The 16,750-nt window shown below is 61.1% G+C and overlaps 2 protein-coding genes across 4 annotated transcripts; both read right to left on the bottom strand.

The window, feature by feature from the left end:
- Positions 1 to 3,327: 3,327 nt before the first annotated feature.
- Positions 3,328 to 8,016, bottom strand: NAA10 (N-alpha-acetyltransferase 10, NatA catalytic subunit). The gene is made up of 8 exons (XM_060087730.1): positions 7,778 to 8,016; positions 7,199 to 7,297; positions 6,687 to 6,745; positions 6,251 to 6,296; positions 6,050 to 6,165; positions 5,656 to 5,700; positions 4,295 to 4,379; positions 3,328 to 3,657 (listed from the first exon to the last, which is right to left on the bottom strand). Exons 1-8 carry the CDS (start codon positions 7,796 to 7,798, stop codon positions 3,421 to 3,423), a joined length of 708 nt encoding a protein of 235 aa, XP_059943713.1. The 5' UTR covers positions 7,799 to 8,016; the 3' UTR covers positions 3,328 to 3,420.
- Positions 8,017 to 8,275: 259 nt separating this feature from the next.
- RENBP (renin binding protein) lies at positions 8,276 to 15,124 on the bottom strand. Of its 3 annotated transcripts, XM_060087680.1 has the most exons (11): positions 15,036 to 15,124; positions 14,652 to 14,761; positions 14,439 to 14,514; positions 14,271 to 14,346; positions 13,908 to 14,080; positions 12,598 to 12,822; positions 11,966 to 12,047; positions 11,484 to 11,659; positions 10,782 to 10,913; positions 8,523 to 8,610; positions 8,276 to 8,442 (listed from the first exon to the last, which is right to left on the bottom strand). In XM_060087680.1, the coding sequence occupies exons 2-11, from the start codon at positions 14,756 to 14,758 to the stop codon at positions 8,297 to 8,299; spliced, it is 1,281 nt and encodes a 426-aa protein (XP_059943663.1). In that variant the 5' UTR covers positions 14,759 to 14,761; positions 15,036 to 15,124; the 3' UTR covers positions 8,276 to 8,296. The 3 variants fall into 3 exon arrangements, with proteins under 3 accessions (XP_059943663.1, XP_059943662.1, XP_059943664.1); XM_060087679.1 differs by lacking the exon at positions 15,036 to 15,124 and having other exon boundaries at positions 14,652 to 15,022; XM_060087681.1 differs by lacking the exons at positions 14,439 to 14,514; positions 14,652 to 14,761.
- Positions 15,125 to 16,750: the final 1,626 nt, after the last annotated feature.

The raw sequence follows: 16,750 nt of genomic DNA, 5'->3' as shown, positions 1-16,750 counted from the left end.
GACTGGGGAGGGGCAGCCCTCTTCCTGCACCCTCAGAGCACGGCCTTACTAATGAGCCTGGGGGCGTCTTGGGGTCTCTCTTGGACAGGAGTGCTGGAGTTTCCCTTCACCCCTCTCTACCAACTCGAAGTCACAGGCCAGGCCGACAGGTTTTTCTCCAGTATACTGAGAAGGCAGGATGCAGGTAGCAAGTGACCAGCCGGACTGGACAACTGTCTTCAGTTGGGTGGGAGGGAAATCCCTGGGGTATAGATGGTGGGGACGGGGGCGAAGGCAGTTAGGCTCTGGGCTCGTGCCCAGGGGAGGCGGGCCTGTAGGCGCTAGTGCAAGGGGTCCGGGCATGTGTGTGCGTGGATGTCCAAGTCAGGCTCTGTGCAAATGTGGGCACATGTGACCCGGACCTGCAGCTCTGGGAGGGAGGGGAGTCTGCGCAGGTACTTCCTGGCTTTCAACTGTGAGCATCTTGCTCGCCCAGCAGGGGAAAACATACCTCCTCAGCTCCCTGCCCCCCACCCCCAGTACCAGGCCCTTCTCTAAGGTGTAGTGTGTGCATGGAGCACTGGGGCTTTTCGGCCTGGGAGCAGGCCGGACCCCAGCAGGAAGGCATGCCCCTCATCGGCTAAACCCAACACAACACACCTTGCCCCCTACCCTCTATCTGAGCCCTGACTGGTCGCCCAAAGTTCCTCCCCCATTCAACAGAGCCAGGCACAGGACTCAAGCCCGCAGGAAACTGTGGCTGAACTGGTGTCGGCGCCTACTTTCAAATGCTCTCCTTCGTCCTTTTACTTTTAGGACTCCAGGAATACTCACGTGAAGCCCCATTCAGCCACTGGTGTCAAAACTTGAGTAACTAGCCCTGGCTTTTAGGACGCTTCTTTGGCATTTAAGGCAAGGCCGTACTGCTTGCTCTGTCCTCAGCTCTATTGTTCCCCTTCAAAGAATCTAAATGGTGCAGAAGGGCAGGACCAGATCTGCGGGACCTTGCTAAGCCTGTTGACAAGTGGAGTGAACGCTTGGTCCTGAGGGGTGACCATAGGGCTGACGTGGTCAGGTCTGCTGGGTGAAGGATGGACCAGAGGGAGATGAGATCAATGGGGAGGTTGTTAACAGATGTCCACGTCAGAGGAGAGCATGAATTGGACAGTGAGGCCCCTCCCATTTTCCCACAAATGAGCTTTCCAGGAGAAGTTTCACAATGGGGGTCCAGGCTGTGCACCTCTGTGTATAGGTTCATCCCCTGGGGAGACGTCCCCAGAGCCCACCCCCAGTCACAAGGCTAGGGAACAGCAGTTCCTGCTTTTCCCACCCTCAGCCTTCCAGCCTCTGTTCGGCACCTAGCTACTGAAGCGGCCCCTCCCAGAGGCAGGTCCTGCAGAGAAGGAGAAAGTGCTGGGCCCCAAGGGTCAGTCGGGCCTGCGGCTTCCCCTCTCTGCCCTCCGCCCTCGCCTCAGCTCCCGCCCCCGCCCAGGAAACCCAACCGCCTGGGGGCGGCCGAGCGTCAACGGGCCCTCCTGGGACGCTGGACGCGGAGAGCACAGGGCGGGCCCGACGAGAGAGGAAGCAGTGTGCCGCAGGGCACCGTGGGAGCCCCCGCGGGCTCCCTCCCGCCAGCGCTGGGGCACGGCCGAGGTAGCGCGCATGCTCTCCCCCTCGCCCGCCCCGCCCGCCGCGCGGAGCCCAGCCCCGCCGCCGCCGTACCAATCAGAGCCTGGGAACGAAGCCCGGCGCGGCTTGCGAACCGAAAGGGACCGAAAGGCAGGCGCGGAGGGCGGGGCGAGGCTCCGCCTCCGACAGCAAGCCCGCGATTTGAGCCAATCAGAACACAGCCTCCCTCCCCCCACCAGCCCGCGAGTTAGCGGGCGCGCGCAGACGCATCTTCCTGTTCCCGACCAGCTCGCTAGCTTACCGGGCTGCTAGTTGGTCACGTGGCAGGCGCCAGCCAGAGAGCGAATCGAGCTCCGTAGCAAATCATTCTGCGTAGCAGAGGAGCAGAGTGCCGTCTGCGGCAGCAGGCGCACAAGGTAAAGTGACAGCTAAGGAGTGCTGAGCTCCGCTGGGAGGTGGGCGGCTCAGGCGGCCCGCCCAGGTATGAAGAGCAGCAAACAATGGCGCTGCAGCCAGAGGGAATGGCAGGGATGAAACGCACAGGAGCCAATTTTAGGGTTAGAATTGAAGCTATGAAAAACAGAGGGCTTATAGGCTGCATGAAATGACATTATGCATTCGTCAAAACTCACGGGGCTTCCCTGGTGGCGCAGTGGTTGAGAGTCCGCCTGCCGATGCAGGGGACACGGGTTCGTGCCCCGGTCCGGGAAGAAGATCCCACATGCCGCGGAGCGGCTGGGCCCATGAGCCATGGCCGCTGAGCCTGCGCGTCCGGAGCCTGTGCTCCGCAATGGGAGAGGCCACAACAGTGAGAGGCCCGCGTACCGCAAAAAAACAAACAAACAAACAAAAAAAAACTCACGGAGTGTACAACGCAGAGGGAAATGTAACTGTGGACTGTAGTTAGCAATGTATCAATCTTGGTTCAAACACCTGTTAACACTTGTTGCAAAATATTAATGGGGAAACTGAGGGGGACGGGGGGCGGTCCACGGGAACTCTATACTATCTGCTCACTTCTGTAAATGTAAAACTATGCTAGAAAGCAAGCCCACTGATTATTTTCAAATGAAGGCTTGGGGGCTTCCCTGGTGGCGCAGTGGTTGAGAGTCCACCTGCCGATGCAGGGGACGCGGGTTCGTGCCCCAGTCCGGGAAGATCCCACGTGCCACGGAGCGGCTGGGCCCGTGAGCCATGGCCGCTGGGCCTGCGCCTCCGGAGCCTGTGCTCCGCAATGGGAGAGGCCACAACAGTGAGAGGCCCGCGTACCGCAAAAAAAAAAAAAGAAGGCTTGGGTTAGGAAGCAGATTCAAGGGGTATCACAGTGATCGAACAGACAGGACTCGCTGACATTTCGGTTTGCAGGAGGGAGGAATCAAGGACAGTTGCCAGGGCTCAAGCAACTGGGTAGCTGGTTGGGCCATTACCGAGATCGGACATTGGTAGAGAAGCTCAGCGAGCAGCTGGACTCAGACATCTGGAGCCTGTCAAGGCGGCAGCAGAGCAGGGCTCGGAAGGCTCCCAGAACTCCAGGGTTTCCTTCCCCCTGGACCCAAAGATGGCTCCAAGCTATCAGACATCTCCAAAGCCCCAACAAAGCTCTTCCTGCTTGGCAGGAAGCACTGTGCCAAAAGGATGTGAGGTCCACATCCACAGGGATGCAGAAGAGCCAGAGAGGGGCATACCCACCCCCCCAAAAAATGTGCACGCTCGCACAGGTAGACTCCCCAAGGCCACTGGGTGAAGTTTATTGTGAAACCTCTCGGGGTGAGGATGGGGTGGGCAGGGCAGGGAGGGAAGCATGTGCAGGCTCTAGGAGGCCGAGTCAGAGGCCTCTGAGCTGTCCTTGACATCGGTGCTCTCTGTGGCCTCGCTGACCTCACTGAGGTCTTTGCTGTCTCCACCGCTATCCTCCGCAGCCAGGCCCTTTTCCTCACGACAGGCCTCTCCCGAGCTCGGAAGCGAGTTGCCCTTGCCCTCCACCTTGTTCTCGATGGAGCCCAGCACCACATGCCTGGCCTTCTCCTTCAGCTCCAGGTGCCGCCTCAGCTGCCACCAGGAGCCCGGGGAGAAACGGGAGTAAGGAGACGACACCTCAGTCTCTAGACCACGAAGGCCCTCTCCTGCCGCCCGTGCCTTGTCCCTTGCTGGCGGCGGGGGGCAAGATGAGAGGCAGCAGAGCCAGGGCAGGAAACAGGACTGAGTCCGGCTCCGGGGTCGGGGGAGCCCTGGCACTGTCCCCTGTGGGCCTGTTCCCTCTCCTGTAAAGTGGAGGTGCTCACGGCTCCCTCATGAGGCTGCTGTGGAGCCCTCTGAATGGCCCTGGCCCCCGAGGAGCCTTGAGCAGAACCCTGACTTCTCTTCAGCCCGGTTTTGTCTGGCCCCTGAGCCTTGGAGCCAGCCACAGCTGTCCCCAGGCCCCGTGTCTCTCAGCACGTCCAGGGGGCCCCTCCCTCTCCTCTCACAGCAGCCTCTGGGCAGGACGGGCTTCTTCCTCCTTGGAGAATGGAATCTTGGGCCGATGGCCTTCGTTAAAGCCCTGCCAAGGTCCGGCTCCCCGCCTGTGAGCTACCGAAGCTGAGGTGAAGAGGGCCAGGACTTCCGGCGACGCAGCCTCCCACTGCCCCAGGCCACCCCTGCTGGCCTTGCCTGGGGACTGCGGCCCTGGCCCCGCAGGACTCTTTACCTCATCGGCCATCTGGGTGAGATCCCGTTTCATCGCATATGCGTCTTCCCCATCTGCATAGTATTTGGGCTCCACTTCGCTGATCCTGGGGGCAGCAGGTGGAGAGAAGGAGGGCAACCCAAATCGGGGGCAATTCTCCTCAGCCTTCAGTGGGGCAGGGTGTCATTGCCCCCCCAAGGACCCTTTGGGAGACATTTCCAACATGGTCTTCCCTCTGCTTTCTCCAACAGTAAGTAGCACCCAGCTCCTTTATTCCCCCCCACCCCTGGCATCCTGCCACTGCCCCTCGTCCCTAACCTGGCCACCAAGGATCTGCAGCTGTGGTTTCCTGTGAACTGAAGCCCTGAATTTGGCAGTCCCCTCCCTTCCCCTCCCCTCCCCTCCCCGCTCCCTGTCACTTCCTGGGCATGCACGGCTGGCCCTATGCCTAACAATTGCAACCGGGGAGGGGTGCTGCGGCGTCTGTTCTTGGTGGTCGTCTGTTTCTTGGTGGTCGTTACCAGGCAGCGTGGCCCCTAGCCCGAGCAGCTCGGGGGCCAGGCCTGCGCTGGGAGGTGTGTGTGCAGACCTGGGCACCCTGCCACTGAAAAGGGAGCCGGTCTGGATGGCCCAGAACGGCCCTGCCTTAAGACCCTAGAACTGTCAACCACCAGAGGCATTTGCATCCAGGCCAAAGATCCTGCCTCAAATACCCAGCCCTGAGGCCACCTCCCTTCCCAACAGTCCCTCCTCATCCCCCACCAAGCTGAAGCTGACGCTGTCTCAGTGGGCCCTCCACGGACAGCCCACCTCAGCCTCACTTTCCAGCGGCTTTCACCACAATGTACTGGGCAGAGCAGTTCCCTGCTAGGCTCTCTCTGTCCTGTGCTGGGCACACAGAGACTGCCACATCCCTGAGTGGACCCACCCTCAGCCACCGGGACACCCAGGGCTCTAGATCCCTCTGCTGCTCTTGCCAGCGACCCTTCCTGCGTGGACGTGCCCAGGTTTATCCTTTCTTCTGGTCCCGCTTAGATGCTTCTGGGTGCCTGGTCACTCAGTTCTGCTCCTTGGCTTCTGTTCCTGTCCTGGGCCCTTGTCTCTGCTTCCGAACCTCTTCACCATGCTGCCCTTCCAGCATAGCCGCCACCAGCATCAAGCAAGAAACACCAAGCGTCCTCCGGAAGCACATGCCTCAAGCGGACTGCGGCAGGCAGGTGCTCTTGCCCCCAGGAGTGCTGTCCAAGGCCCGCTCCCCATCTCAGCTAACCCTAGCCGCCCTCACGCCCCTGCCTAGAAGGTAGTTCAGCCCATCTCAGCCACCTGGATAAGCCATACCTGGGGACCATCCCACTCCATGCGAAAACTCTAGATCTACTTACTGAAAGTTGAGGGTGTTGGAATAGAGGTGCAGGGCGGCCCGGTTACTGCAGGGGAATAAGGCACTGCTGAGCTGTACAGACTAGGCCAGGCAGGGACAGCACGTCCAGGTCCTGCCCCTCCTCCCGGTCCCCCTCCCCACTAAGCCCACTTCCCGATCTTCTCCAAAAGCCAAGGCAGCCCAGGATCCACATCAAGGCAGTATCCCCGCTGGTGGTGGTGGGATGAATTGGGAGATTGGGACTGACATATATACACGAATATGTATAAAATAGATAACTGATAAGAACCTGCTGTATAAAAATAAATAAAATAAAATTCAAAAATTCAAAAAAACCCCAACAAAACAGACAGTATCCCCCTACCCACCCCCCTTCCCTCGGCCCTGGCTTCCACCTCTTCCTGACATGCAGGGAGACGTATTTGGCATTGAAGTTCTCGATCATGGCTCGGGAGGCCTGGTCCATCAGCTTCTGAGCCAGGCCAAGGCGCCGATGGGAACGCTTCACAGCCTGGTGGGAGAAAGGTGGCACCTCGGGGCGGCTCCAACTAACTTCCGCCCCTGCCCCCACCAGAGCCTGGGTGGGCCCTACGCACCAGCGAGGTGATGTGTCCATGGGGCACGTCGTCCGGGTCCTCTTCCCTAGAGCAAGAAGAAAGGAGAGGGGCTAGGCGTGAACCCCAAAGTGCGTCCAGTCCCGGGACGGGGGAGAGCCAGGACTCTCCAAACCCCAGGCAGCAGCCAAAAGACACGTGCAGTGTCAATGGAATACTGTTCAGTGCCAAAAAAAAGGAGCTCTCAAGCCATGAAAAGACATGGGGGGAGACTTCAATGCCTATGTCTAAGTGAAAGGTGGTCTGAAATGGCTAATGTGAGGAAACTGAACTAAAGAAACAGTCTATTAACAAAACAAAACAAAAAACCCCAACCCAACCCAGGCAGCATCCGCCAGACGCGTGCGGTGTCGGTGTCCCTCCTCCCCCCACCCCCAGGTCAGGCACCAGGCTTGTCCCTCCGTCCTTGGTGACTCACATTTTGGCCAGGACATACCCCACAATCTTCCCATTCTCATCCTCAGCGATGTAAGAGAGCTGGGTGACAGGGAGGAAAGAGAAGGCAGAAAACAAGTTCCTGTCAGAGCTGGAGGCGCCCTTATCGGACACCTGGCCCCAGCGCCTGCCTGTCGCTGTGTGCGTGACAGACAGAAGGCGATCAGGCAGCGAGTTCAGTGACAGCTCCTGACCTCCAGGCCAAGTGGCTTGGTTTTCCCACATCACCCCGTGCCCCATGTCCTTAACCCGGAAGAAGTGGACAGACGCAGGTGGGAATACTGCCCCTACCTTGGCCCTGTTCTTCGCCCCTCTTCAAGGCGCCTCCTCTCCATCTCCCGCCACCCCAGCCGGAAACACTCAGGGCCTCATTGACCCATGCGCCCCTCGGACTCTTCACGACCTCGCGCGACCTCCCTGGCTCGTCCCAAGCCGACCCAGCGTGGAATTTCCTTGGCCTGGTTTCCCTCATCCCCAAATTCAACAGCTGCCCACCTGGGGCCAGGAAAGGCCATGGTAGAAATAATATTTCATCTGGTAGTTCTCGGGCAGGCACAGGAGGTTGCAGTGCTGCATGTTCATCAGGTCCTCTGGCTGCGGGAGAGGAGGGCAGTGGAATGCAGTCAGGCCGGGGGCTGCGGTGACTAAGTAGGCCTCGGTCGTGTTAGAACCCTGCTCTGTCTACTCAGCGACCCCCGCCCCCCCCCCCACAGGGCTGGGCGGGCGCTGGGACTATCTGTCTCTGCACAGGCCTGGCCCACAGCCGCTGTGCAAAAACGAACTTCCAGGAATGAACGTTGAGCTCCAGGAAGCTCCCCGACACCATCCAACGCCAACCCGACATCCGAAAAGAAGGGGTTCGCAGCCCCGGCCCTGCGCCCCTGGCTCCCCCGGCCTCCTCTTCGGGTAGATCCAGCCCCACGGGGACGTGGCCGTCACTTTTCCGCGCCGGGCGGCCGAGGGCGCGCAGGGCGGTTGGCCCGGTGCTCGGCCGGGCCCCTCGGGAGCGTGCGCACGCGGCCACCGGGCCCCGCTCCCACGCGGCGCGGACAGCCTCCGGCCCCGGCCCCTCACCCTCGCATTGCGGATGTTCATAACGGCGGCGGGGCTCCCGGCTCCCAGCGGGTCGTGAACGCGCAGTCAGCTGCCACCGCGCTCCGATGTGCTCCGAAGCGACGCCGGGGCTGCCAGGCCAGGGCTGGGGCTGGGGCTGGGCCTGGAGCTGGGCTGGAGCTGAAGCTGTAGCTGGGTCCGGGATCGCGGGGACGGCGGCGGAAGAGGCGGCGCGCGCCGGGCCCGGCCACCGGCCGGAAGTGCGCGCCGCCGAGCCCGCCCGCCGGGCCCGCCCTCCCGGCCGCTCGGCCTGGCGCAGAGAGGGCCAAGGGCGGGGTGGGCCTCTCCGCGGGGCGGGCCGGGCCAATGGCCGGGCGGGCCCCGGCGCAGGGCGGGCCTGTTGGCAGGGTGGGAGGGTCCAGCGCGCGGGGCGGGTCACTGGCTGGGCGAGCAGGTGCCCTCCAGCCAAAGGCGGCGGTTGGTCCCCCACCCGACACCCAACAGACGCTCACACACACGGGCAGTGGAGCAGGCTTGGCTTTATTCTGCGCCTCGGCGGGCGGGGTCGGCGGGCGGAGACCGGACGCTGAGGGCCGGGACCGGGGCCGAGGCCGGGGCGAGGCGGCTCAGCAGGTCACTCAGCATCTCCTCGCACATGGCGAGGCACCGCGGCACGTGGAAGCAGCCTGCGGGGAGAGGCGGGACGGCGGGTTGGGAGGGCCGTGGGCAGCCGAAGCCCCTGGGCCCCGCCCTTTCCCCCACTCACCTTTGAAAGGACCCCCCTTGATGGTGAGGGCGACCTTCCCTTCTCGGTTCAGGTAGCCAAACCATTCCCCGTATTCGGGATCGCGAAACTGCAATAACAATGAGGCAGTGACAGGCAGGCCTGGGAAAGGGGCGTTCACCGGCCCCACTAAACCGCTACGTCGGGGTCAGAGCCCGGGCTGACCCCCGGCTCCAGAATCGGTGCTCTTAAATGAGGTCTCGCCTCCTGGACAAATATGAAAGCAAGGGGCTTTTCCTTTTCCTTTTTCTTGGGGGGGGGGTGGAGTTTTGAGTCTGCAGCTAGTTACCCCACTTGGGGAAGGGGCCGCAGGCTGTGAGATGAAACCTTGCAAGATGGAATTAAAAAAACAAAAACAAAAACAAAAACCCTGCTTGGGACTACTGAGCTTGCACTCTAGAGCCCGTGCTCCGCAACAAGAGAAGCCACCGACCACAGTGAGAAGCCCCCGCGCAGCAAAGAAGACCCAGCGCAGCCAAAAGTAAATAAATATAATTTTTAAAAATAACTATAAAAAAGGCAACAGAACCCTGAGGAAGTGCTGACCTGCCGTGTAACTTTGTAACATGTTATTCCTTTGGAGCTCCTGTTCCCTGCTTCAGAGGGCTGTCTTCCAGTGGATGAGATTGTAGATACCCATTGTAGGTATCCCGGACAGAGGTCTGACTTCTGCCTTGCTCACCACAGGTCCCAAACACATCTACCCCTCCCTCGGAGCCACCTGAAGCCTGCCCCTGCCCAGCAGCTCTGTTGACCCTTTCCAAATTCCTCGCTTCTCTCCTGCCCAGTTCCTTCCAGATGCTCCAGGATAGACCTCAGAGCCCTGGCCTAGGCCCTTCCTCCCCAGATAGAGACCTGAGTGGAACCCCTTCTCAGAAGGACCATAAAAGAAATCAGTGACATTGAAGTCTACTATCAAAAATGTCTTTTTAAATGGGGACCTATGAGTAGGTGTATTCTTCATAGGGGGTAAAACTAGTTCTGTATCTGTTCATTCTATCTTTCCAGTGACATTACTCATGTCCTTACTTATTATTCGACTACTAGATATGACACGGGAAGATAACAAAGGATTTGACTGTTTTCCTGTCCAGCCTTCCCATGGATGTCTGAATTTTTGCTTTCTGTATTGTTATGACGATTAGTGCATAGTGAATTACCTGTTGTTTATAACTTTTGTGATTGTTCAATGCAATCTCTCTTTCTTGAAAATGTATTCCTTAAATTTCACTTTATGCAGTTAAGAGCGATCACCTCGAACACATGTTCTCTATGAATGCATTCAATATTAATATATATCGCCTCTGGTCTTGTGGATCCCGTGTTTGGAAGCAGTGACGAGCGTGTGCAGTACTTGGAGATGCCTCTCTAACCACAGCATAACACGAAGACATTTGGAATTTCTACTGGTGACAAAGTCGGACACTGCTAATACTGTGGTTCACTGCTTTCATTCATGATGAACGTGAATGCTGGATTTCAGTTAGAGGTTAGTGCAAATAAAGATGGAATTTTCTCTCAGGTTTCAAAGCCCACAGACCTCAGAATAAGACCCCCCTGTTGTAATCCCTCCCGTACTGGGGTTTACTAATGGAGTGAGTCGTGGCTTTAGAAACACATTGGGTATCTTCCTTCATTCCCCATCCGGCTCAGCACCCGAGGTGCCCCTTGGCAGCAGCTGGCACAGCTCATCACTCTGCTCACAGCACTCAGGCCTCTGTGGGGGGGGGCCTGGTTTCCTTCCTACCTCACAGCTGATTCTCATCTCCTTTGCTGGGCCTGTCTACTCCCAGCCCACACCTCTCCCGCTCGACCACACTCTGACCCCTGAGCCGCTGCAGCTCCCACCCTGGGCCAGGCCCCCACTCACTAGCCAGGATGACAGCCACAGCCCGGTCTCCCTGCCTTTGCCTAGTGCCCTATGGCCTCCCCTCCTGAAGCCCCAGCCTTTTTCCTTCCCACTAGCCCCCCAGTGTCCTGACCTTGCTTTATTTCCCAGAGCTCTCATCACCATCTGTGTTTACTGGTTTACTTGTTTATGGTCGGTCCCACCAGCACCAAAATGTGAGCTCCAGTGGGGCAGGGGCCATTCTCTTGACTGAACAGAGGGCACCAGGGCCGGGACTTCCAGGAACTCTCAGACCTACTGAGGGACCATGTCCGGCGAGGGGGGGAAGGAGGGGGTGTGCCGTGCCTGTGGTCTCCTCCACGCCGCCGCTGAGACCAGGAAGCAGCACTTACCTGGCGGAAAGTGTACTCGGCCACCTGGTAGAAGATGTCCAGCAAGGCGGAGTCCCCGCTCTCACTGTAGCCCATGAGGAAGGCGATCATGGCTTCGCTGTGCGGCCACCAGAGCTTCATGGCCCACTCCAGCTGAGAGCAGAGCGGAGGCAGGCATCTGAGAGCCCTGGACCCCACTCCACCACCCCTCCCAGCAGGAGAGTCACGTCTCTGGGGGCCTTAACTGCCCATTAGATGGCAACTAGCTTCCTGAGCCAGATGCAGCCCAAGTAGCCCCTCCCAATGGGCAGGGCTGGGGCAGGTGCCCCTTGAGCCCTGGAATCGAAACCCCGGCTGTGTCGTCAGTCTGTCTAAAGGCCCTCGGACACTCAGCCACCCTCTGCAGAGCTCAGCAGGATCAAGGCACAGTCAGACAACAGACATAAGGGAGCAAATCTGCTCCCACTGCTGATGCCTTAGGGTCACTCAGAGAGCCTTTCCAAGATGAAGGGCCATGTGTCTGCGTGGGCGTGGTCTGCGCTCCCTCACGGCCTCCCTGTGCCACCGGCACAGGAGTCGAGCTTCCCACTGGGGTCACACTGGGCAGGTTCACTCCTCTGAGCCCCGGGTCCCCCTCTCTGAAATGGGTGATGACAGCACGCACCTCCCTGGGCAGAAAGCCTTCAACAGGCTAGTACCATGTATCCCTGGGTACATTCCCACCTGGGTGGGGCATAGGCCATCAGCATCCTGGAAGTAGAAGAGACCTCCATGGTCAGGATCCCATCCAGAGCGGAAAGGCAACAATAGGAACTTGTCGATAACGTGGTCTCGAAGTTTGGGGTCACCTCTCCGGATGGTATGACGGAGCAGGAACCAGCCAGCTTCCAGCGCATGGCCTGGTGAGGGCTCGGGTAAGGCAGGCCGCATGTCCTCCCCCAGGCGGGGGGCTCAAGCGCCGTGCTGACCGCTGACTCCCTTCCTCTCTGTGGGGCCTGCTTTGAGCCCCCCAGCCCTGCCGGTCTGCCCCAGAGTCACTCTCCTGCTGCTGACACTCCAGCGTGGGAGGCCCGTCCCTCCTCCCCTGCCTGGTCCTCTGTGCGCTGAGGGCGGAGGGCGGAGGGCACTCCCCGCATCTGGAGTCCAGAACCAAGGCTGAGCGCCCCCCTCCTCCCAGGCCACCCCCAGCCCACCCTGCCCCTCACCTGGGTTCTGGTGTCTCCCCAAGCAGCCAGAAAGCCCCTCGCCATCCTCTGACACATTCTCCAGCACAGCCTGCCCACCCCTCTGCCGAGGGAGAAGTAGAAGGTAGCTTGGCCTTCAGCACCCCCTGACCCCCGCCCCATCATCCAACAAGAAAGACGTGCCCTCCCACCCTCCCTCCCTCCTGATCTGCAGGCTTGGGTGGCCTCGCTCAGAGGGGCTTTGGAGGAGGAGCCGATTCACTCCCAAGGGTCTGGACCTGTCCTAACCCTTGCTTTGGGCCTGAGCCCCTGATGTGGGGAGAGTAAGACACTGAACGGAGGCTGCGACTGGGAGGACTGGGCTGTGCAGAGGCCTGGGACGAAGTTGAGTCTGGCCAGGCTTCCTGCTCCCTGACATGCCCGGGGCTCTGGCACCCACCCCGGCTCCCCCGGGGCCCTCGTTCCCTTCCCGAGGGTTCTGGGCCGCACCTCGCCCCATCTCCCCGCCTGTAAAGGGAGCCATCGGGGCCCGGCTCCAGGGGTGGGTGCGGGCGGAGGAGGCGCCCCGGGGGTGGGGAGTAGGGGGTCGCCCTGCCCCCCAGCTCCCCAGGCCCTGTCTGGCAGCCGCTGTCCGCCTGCTGCCCTGCCCCCACCTGGACGTGCCGCAGAATCCTCCGAGCGCACCAGTCCCCCAGCTCCGCGTAGCTGCCCGCCAGCTCCTCGTCGGCCTCCCCGAGCTGCTCCACCAGGCTGAGCAGCATCATGGGCACCGCCATGGACTCCGAGGCCGGGGCACCAGGGAGCTGGGGCCGGCCCAGCCCAGAGGGGTCCTCCCGCACCCAGTGCACGATCTGATCCATCATCTCCACCGCTTCGCTCTGGGGAGGGATGAGGGGAGGCCCAGGCTGAGGCTGCATCCCATCCAGTCTGGTCCCCCAGGAGCTGACCTGCTGGGTCCCCAGCCCTGGGGTGGGAGAACCATGTCCTCCCTGCCACTCATAGGACACCTTCACCAAGGCCTACTCTGGGCCTGGCCCCGGGCTGGGGGCTAGGGCTCCCACTCTGGGGGCGTAGACCATTCCCAGACAGTGAGGTCACGTTTGAAAGCAAGAGGGGGCCCAGGGAGGAGGGAGCGGCCCTCTCCCAGCCAGGGCAGGGCGCGGATTGATCCCTGTGAAACTGAGCAGCAACCTGCAGAGCCCTCTGGGGGGTAGACCCCGTGTCCCTTGCCTCTTGTCTGTAGAAAAGCTTTAGCCTCCTAGGCCTTCCCCGAGTTCCAAAGAGCAAATATAATCATAGAAGTGAGAAAATGCAGAAGCAAAGGAAAACTGATAAGCAACAGAAAATACTAATAGTTTAGCCGTAAAAGAAAGTCATGGACCTTTAGTTGCTCCTCAAGGGCTATAGATCATATCCTGAGTCATATCCCTGAGTTGTTTTGCAGATACTAAGACCCCCAGCGGGTGGAAGAAGGTAAGGGCATGTTGACCACCGGCGTGTAGACCCCAGACCACTGGAACCAGAAGGCTGATGATGTTGACTCCCTCCCGAAATACCACCTGGTTACCTCACCACCAACCAGTCAGAAGAACGTCCATAAGCTGATCAGGTGTTCCACCACCCCCTCCCTCACCTTGCCTTTAAAAGCCCTTCCCCGGAAGCCATCAGAGAGTTTGGGTCTTTTGAGCAAGACCTGCCCTTTCTCCTTGCTTGGAGGCTTGTAATAAACCCTGCACTTTCCTTCACCTGTAGACGCACAGTGACAGAACAGTGCAACAAGGCAGGGTGTTACCAGCAGCCCTGGGCTGTGGGGGCCCAGAGTAAGGACTGACGGTGACGACAGACCCGGCCCTGCACACAGGACCCAGGGAGGGGCTCGCATGCTGAATGGGAATGCTCTGGCAGCCATGCCCAGGACAGGCGAGGGCACGGAGACACGCAGGGCAGCCTTCCTCCCATGCACCTGGTACTGCGCGTCCCCTGTCACCCTCCACAGCTCATTCATGGCCATGGTGTAGAAACACTCGCTGAAGATGGTCCGCTGCACCTTGACCGGGCGGCCGTCCCTCGTCAGCACAAAGGCACACTTCTTTGCAGGAGGTGCCACTCGAGCATAACGCAGCAAAAATTCGCCACCTGCTGGTCAGGAAGGTGGCCTGCTAGAATTTGGGTGAGGATGCCACCGCCTCCCCCTTCCTCCCTACCTGCGAGCATACCGGGCCCTTTGCTGCTTCTAGACCCCTCTAAGAACTAGGCACCTAGGTGCTCGTGTGCTACAGAGTGACTTGGAGCTGCCTCTGGGGAGATGGGGACACGGAGGGGGCACCTGCTTTAGCTGCATTCAGAAGCTCAGGGCGGCGGAAGCGCTCAAGCTTGCGGTACAGGCGACAATACATCCACACCTGTGGGGGAGTGGAGGAAACATGGCTTAAGTGGGGAGCGGCCCAGTCCTCGAGGCCGGGATGACGGCAAGTCTCGGGTGCCCCTGTCGTACCTGCCTCCCCTGCAGCCAGACATACTTGAGGTCGTCATACACCTGCCCGTCACGGCCAAGGCACGTGAAGAAGCCCCTGTGGGCCACGCGCAGCGTTAGCCGAGCGGGGAGCCGGTGGGGGGGGGGAGCCCAGCAGGCCTGAGTCAGCTGAGTGAGGTGGGGACTCAGCAGGGGTAGGGACCCCACCCAGGGCCCGAGCAGGGCGAGGCGCACCCGTGCTCCTGGTCGTGGGAGTGCTCCAACCAGAAAGCCACCACGACGTCCAGCTCGTGCCCCACACGCTCCTTCCAGGCCTGCAGGGTCTCTCTCTCCTTCTCCATGTCCTGGGAAACTTGCACTTGGAGGCACAGCTCCCCCTCAGACCTCCCCATCTTTCCGGGTCCCAGCCTCCTCAGTGGGCCCCTTGGTGCCCCAGCTCACCCCAGGCTCGAGTGGACCCCAGGGATGGGTCCCCCAGGCCCCCAGGCCTCGGGACCCAGCCCTGTGCCTGGTCTGCCCTCCAGCCCCAGACCAGCCCCAGGACTGACCCCACCGCCCTGGGGAGCCTCCAGGACAAGCCCTTCTCCCCCACGCCCTCCCGGGTCCCACACCACTGGCCTGCCACACTTGGAGACTCCCGCTTGTCCCCCTCTCTCCTCCAGGAAGCCGCTCGGAGGCGAGCTGGTCGTGGTCGCGTGACTGTCACTCAGCTGACCCAGCCTAGCCCCACCCACCCCTCCTCCCCGGGGTTCCACCCGGGCCTGGGGGCAGAGCCCGCAGCGGGGGCGGGGCTTGGCTGGCTTGCGACTCCACCCCGCCCTCCGGCTGCGCCCCGACTCTTGGCCTACCCCACCTCTGGGCGGCAGAGTCCTGCGGAGCCCCTCTGCTGGGCAGCCTCCACTCAGGATCGTCCCGGTGGGAAGTGCTGGGTGAGCTGGCAGGAGGATGGTCTGGGACGGGGGGTGGGGGGTGGGGCGGGGGGGGGACCAGCAGGGGGCTGGACAGGGCGGGGCGTGGACCCAGGTGCAGCAGGAGAGAGAGCAGCTGGAACTGGCTGAACGCCTCGGCTCCTCTGACCTGGGCCCCACAGGGGAGCAAGTCCTCTCTGATGAAGCAGCCCCTCAGCACCTGACCTCTTCGCCCCAGGGACGGCAGCTCGAAGGCCAGGCAAGAGTGGGCATCCTGGGCCCTCTCCGCCGTCACACCCCCGAGTTCTTCAGGCATATCTTCCAGCACCCGGATCTGCTTTTCACTTCAAGGCTCTGTGACTGTCTGATTAGGTCAGGTGCTCTGAGGAAGGCTGGCCGAACTGTCGCCTACTTGCCCAGCCAATGGAAGAATTATGTGGAGGGGGCATTCCAGGGACCCTGGGCTCCCAGTGGGGCTCAGGGAAGCGTGGCCTTCAGGGTCCATCGCCCCGTCTTCCGGAAGGAGGGACAGCAGCCCAGGAGTGTCCTACAGCCCTGGGACAGGGGCCTGGCGCCCCTGCGGCTCCCGCAGCAGTGCGCTGGTCCCGACAGCACGGGGGACCGGCATCTGGTGTGCCCTGTGGCTGCTGTGCCCCTCCACCCTCTGCCTTCCCTCGTGCCTGCGTAGGGGGGGTCCCAGCCGTAGGCCCAGCTGGGCTGGTGTCAGCCACCTGCCTGCGGATCCCATGCCTTCCTGGCACTCTGTCTCCCTCATGCCTAGGCAAGGAGGAGCCTTGCTATGGGGAGGGTTCTAAGGTTCTTACGGGTGGCCCCCGGCCCTGGGTCCCAATCGCGAGGTGAGAGCCGGTGGTGTTCCTGTCCCTGGGCGGGGCTGGAGCCCAGTATTTTGAGACCGGTGCTGAAGATACCAGCAGCGTGGCCCTGGCCGTCCAGAGAGCCGTGCAAGTGAGCAGAGGGACGACGAGTGGGCGCCAGGAACCTGGCGCCCGTCCCCCCCACGCTGTGAGCATCCACAGAGCCACGTACCACGTGTCTGGCAGATCTGCACAGGCCCCTTCTTTCCAGAGTCCCCCAGGTGGGCCCCCCGCCCCGGCTGGCCCTCATCCTCCCACCCCTGGACGTTGCTTCTCCTGCTCTAGCCTGAAGGACACGTGCCTGCCACTCTCCCTGGGCCTCTGTCCCTGCCAACCCCCATGAGCTGTGAGGCGCCTGGGCTCTGAGTCAGGTCAGAGTCGGTGTGGTGGAGGCGCGACGGGACCCCACACTCATGAGACCCCGCGCTTCCAGTGGAGGGAGTACCAGGGACAGGAGCGCACTCTGGGAGGCCTCTCAGGCGAGATGCCATGGCGCGTCCGTGGGGTAGAGAGGGAGGAGATGGCTTTTGGTACCAGAGCGACTTGCCAA

Source organism: Mesoplodon densirostris, chromosome X (genome assembly GCF_025265405.1).
Source record: "Mesoplodon densirostris isolate mMesDen1 chromosome X, mMesDen1 primary haplotype, whole genome shotgun sequence".
NCBI classification, from domain to species: domain Eukaryota; kingdom Metazoa; phylum Chordata; class Mammalia; order Artiodactyla; family Ziphiidae; genus Mesoplodon; species Mesoplodon densirostris.
Note: the sequence above shows the minus strand (reverse complement) of the source record. Positions and strands in the feature narration are given on the sequence as shown.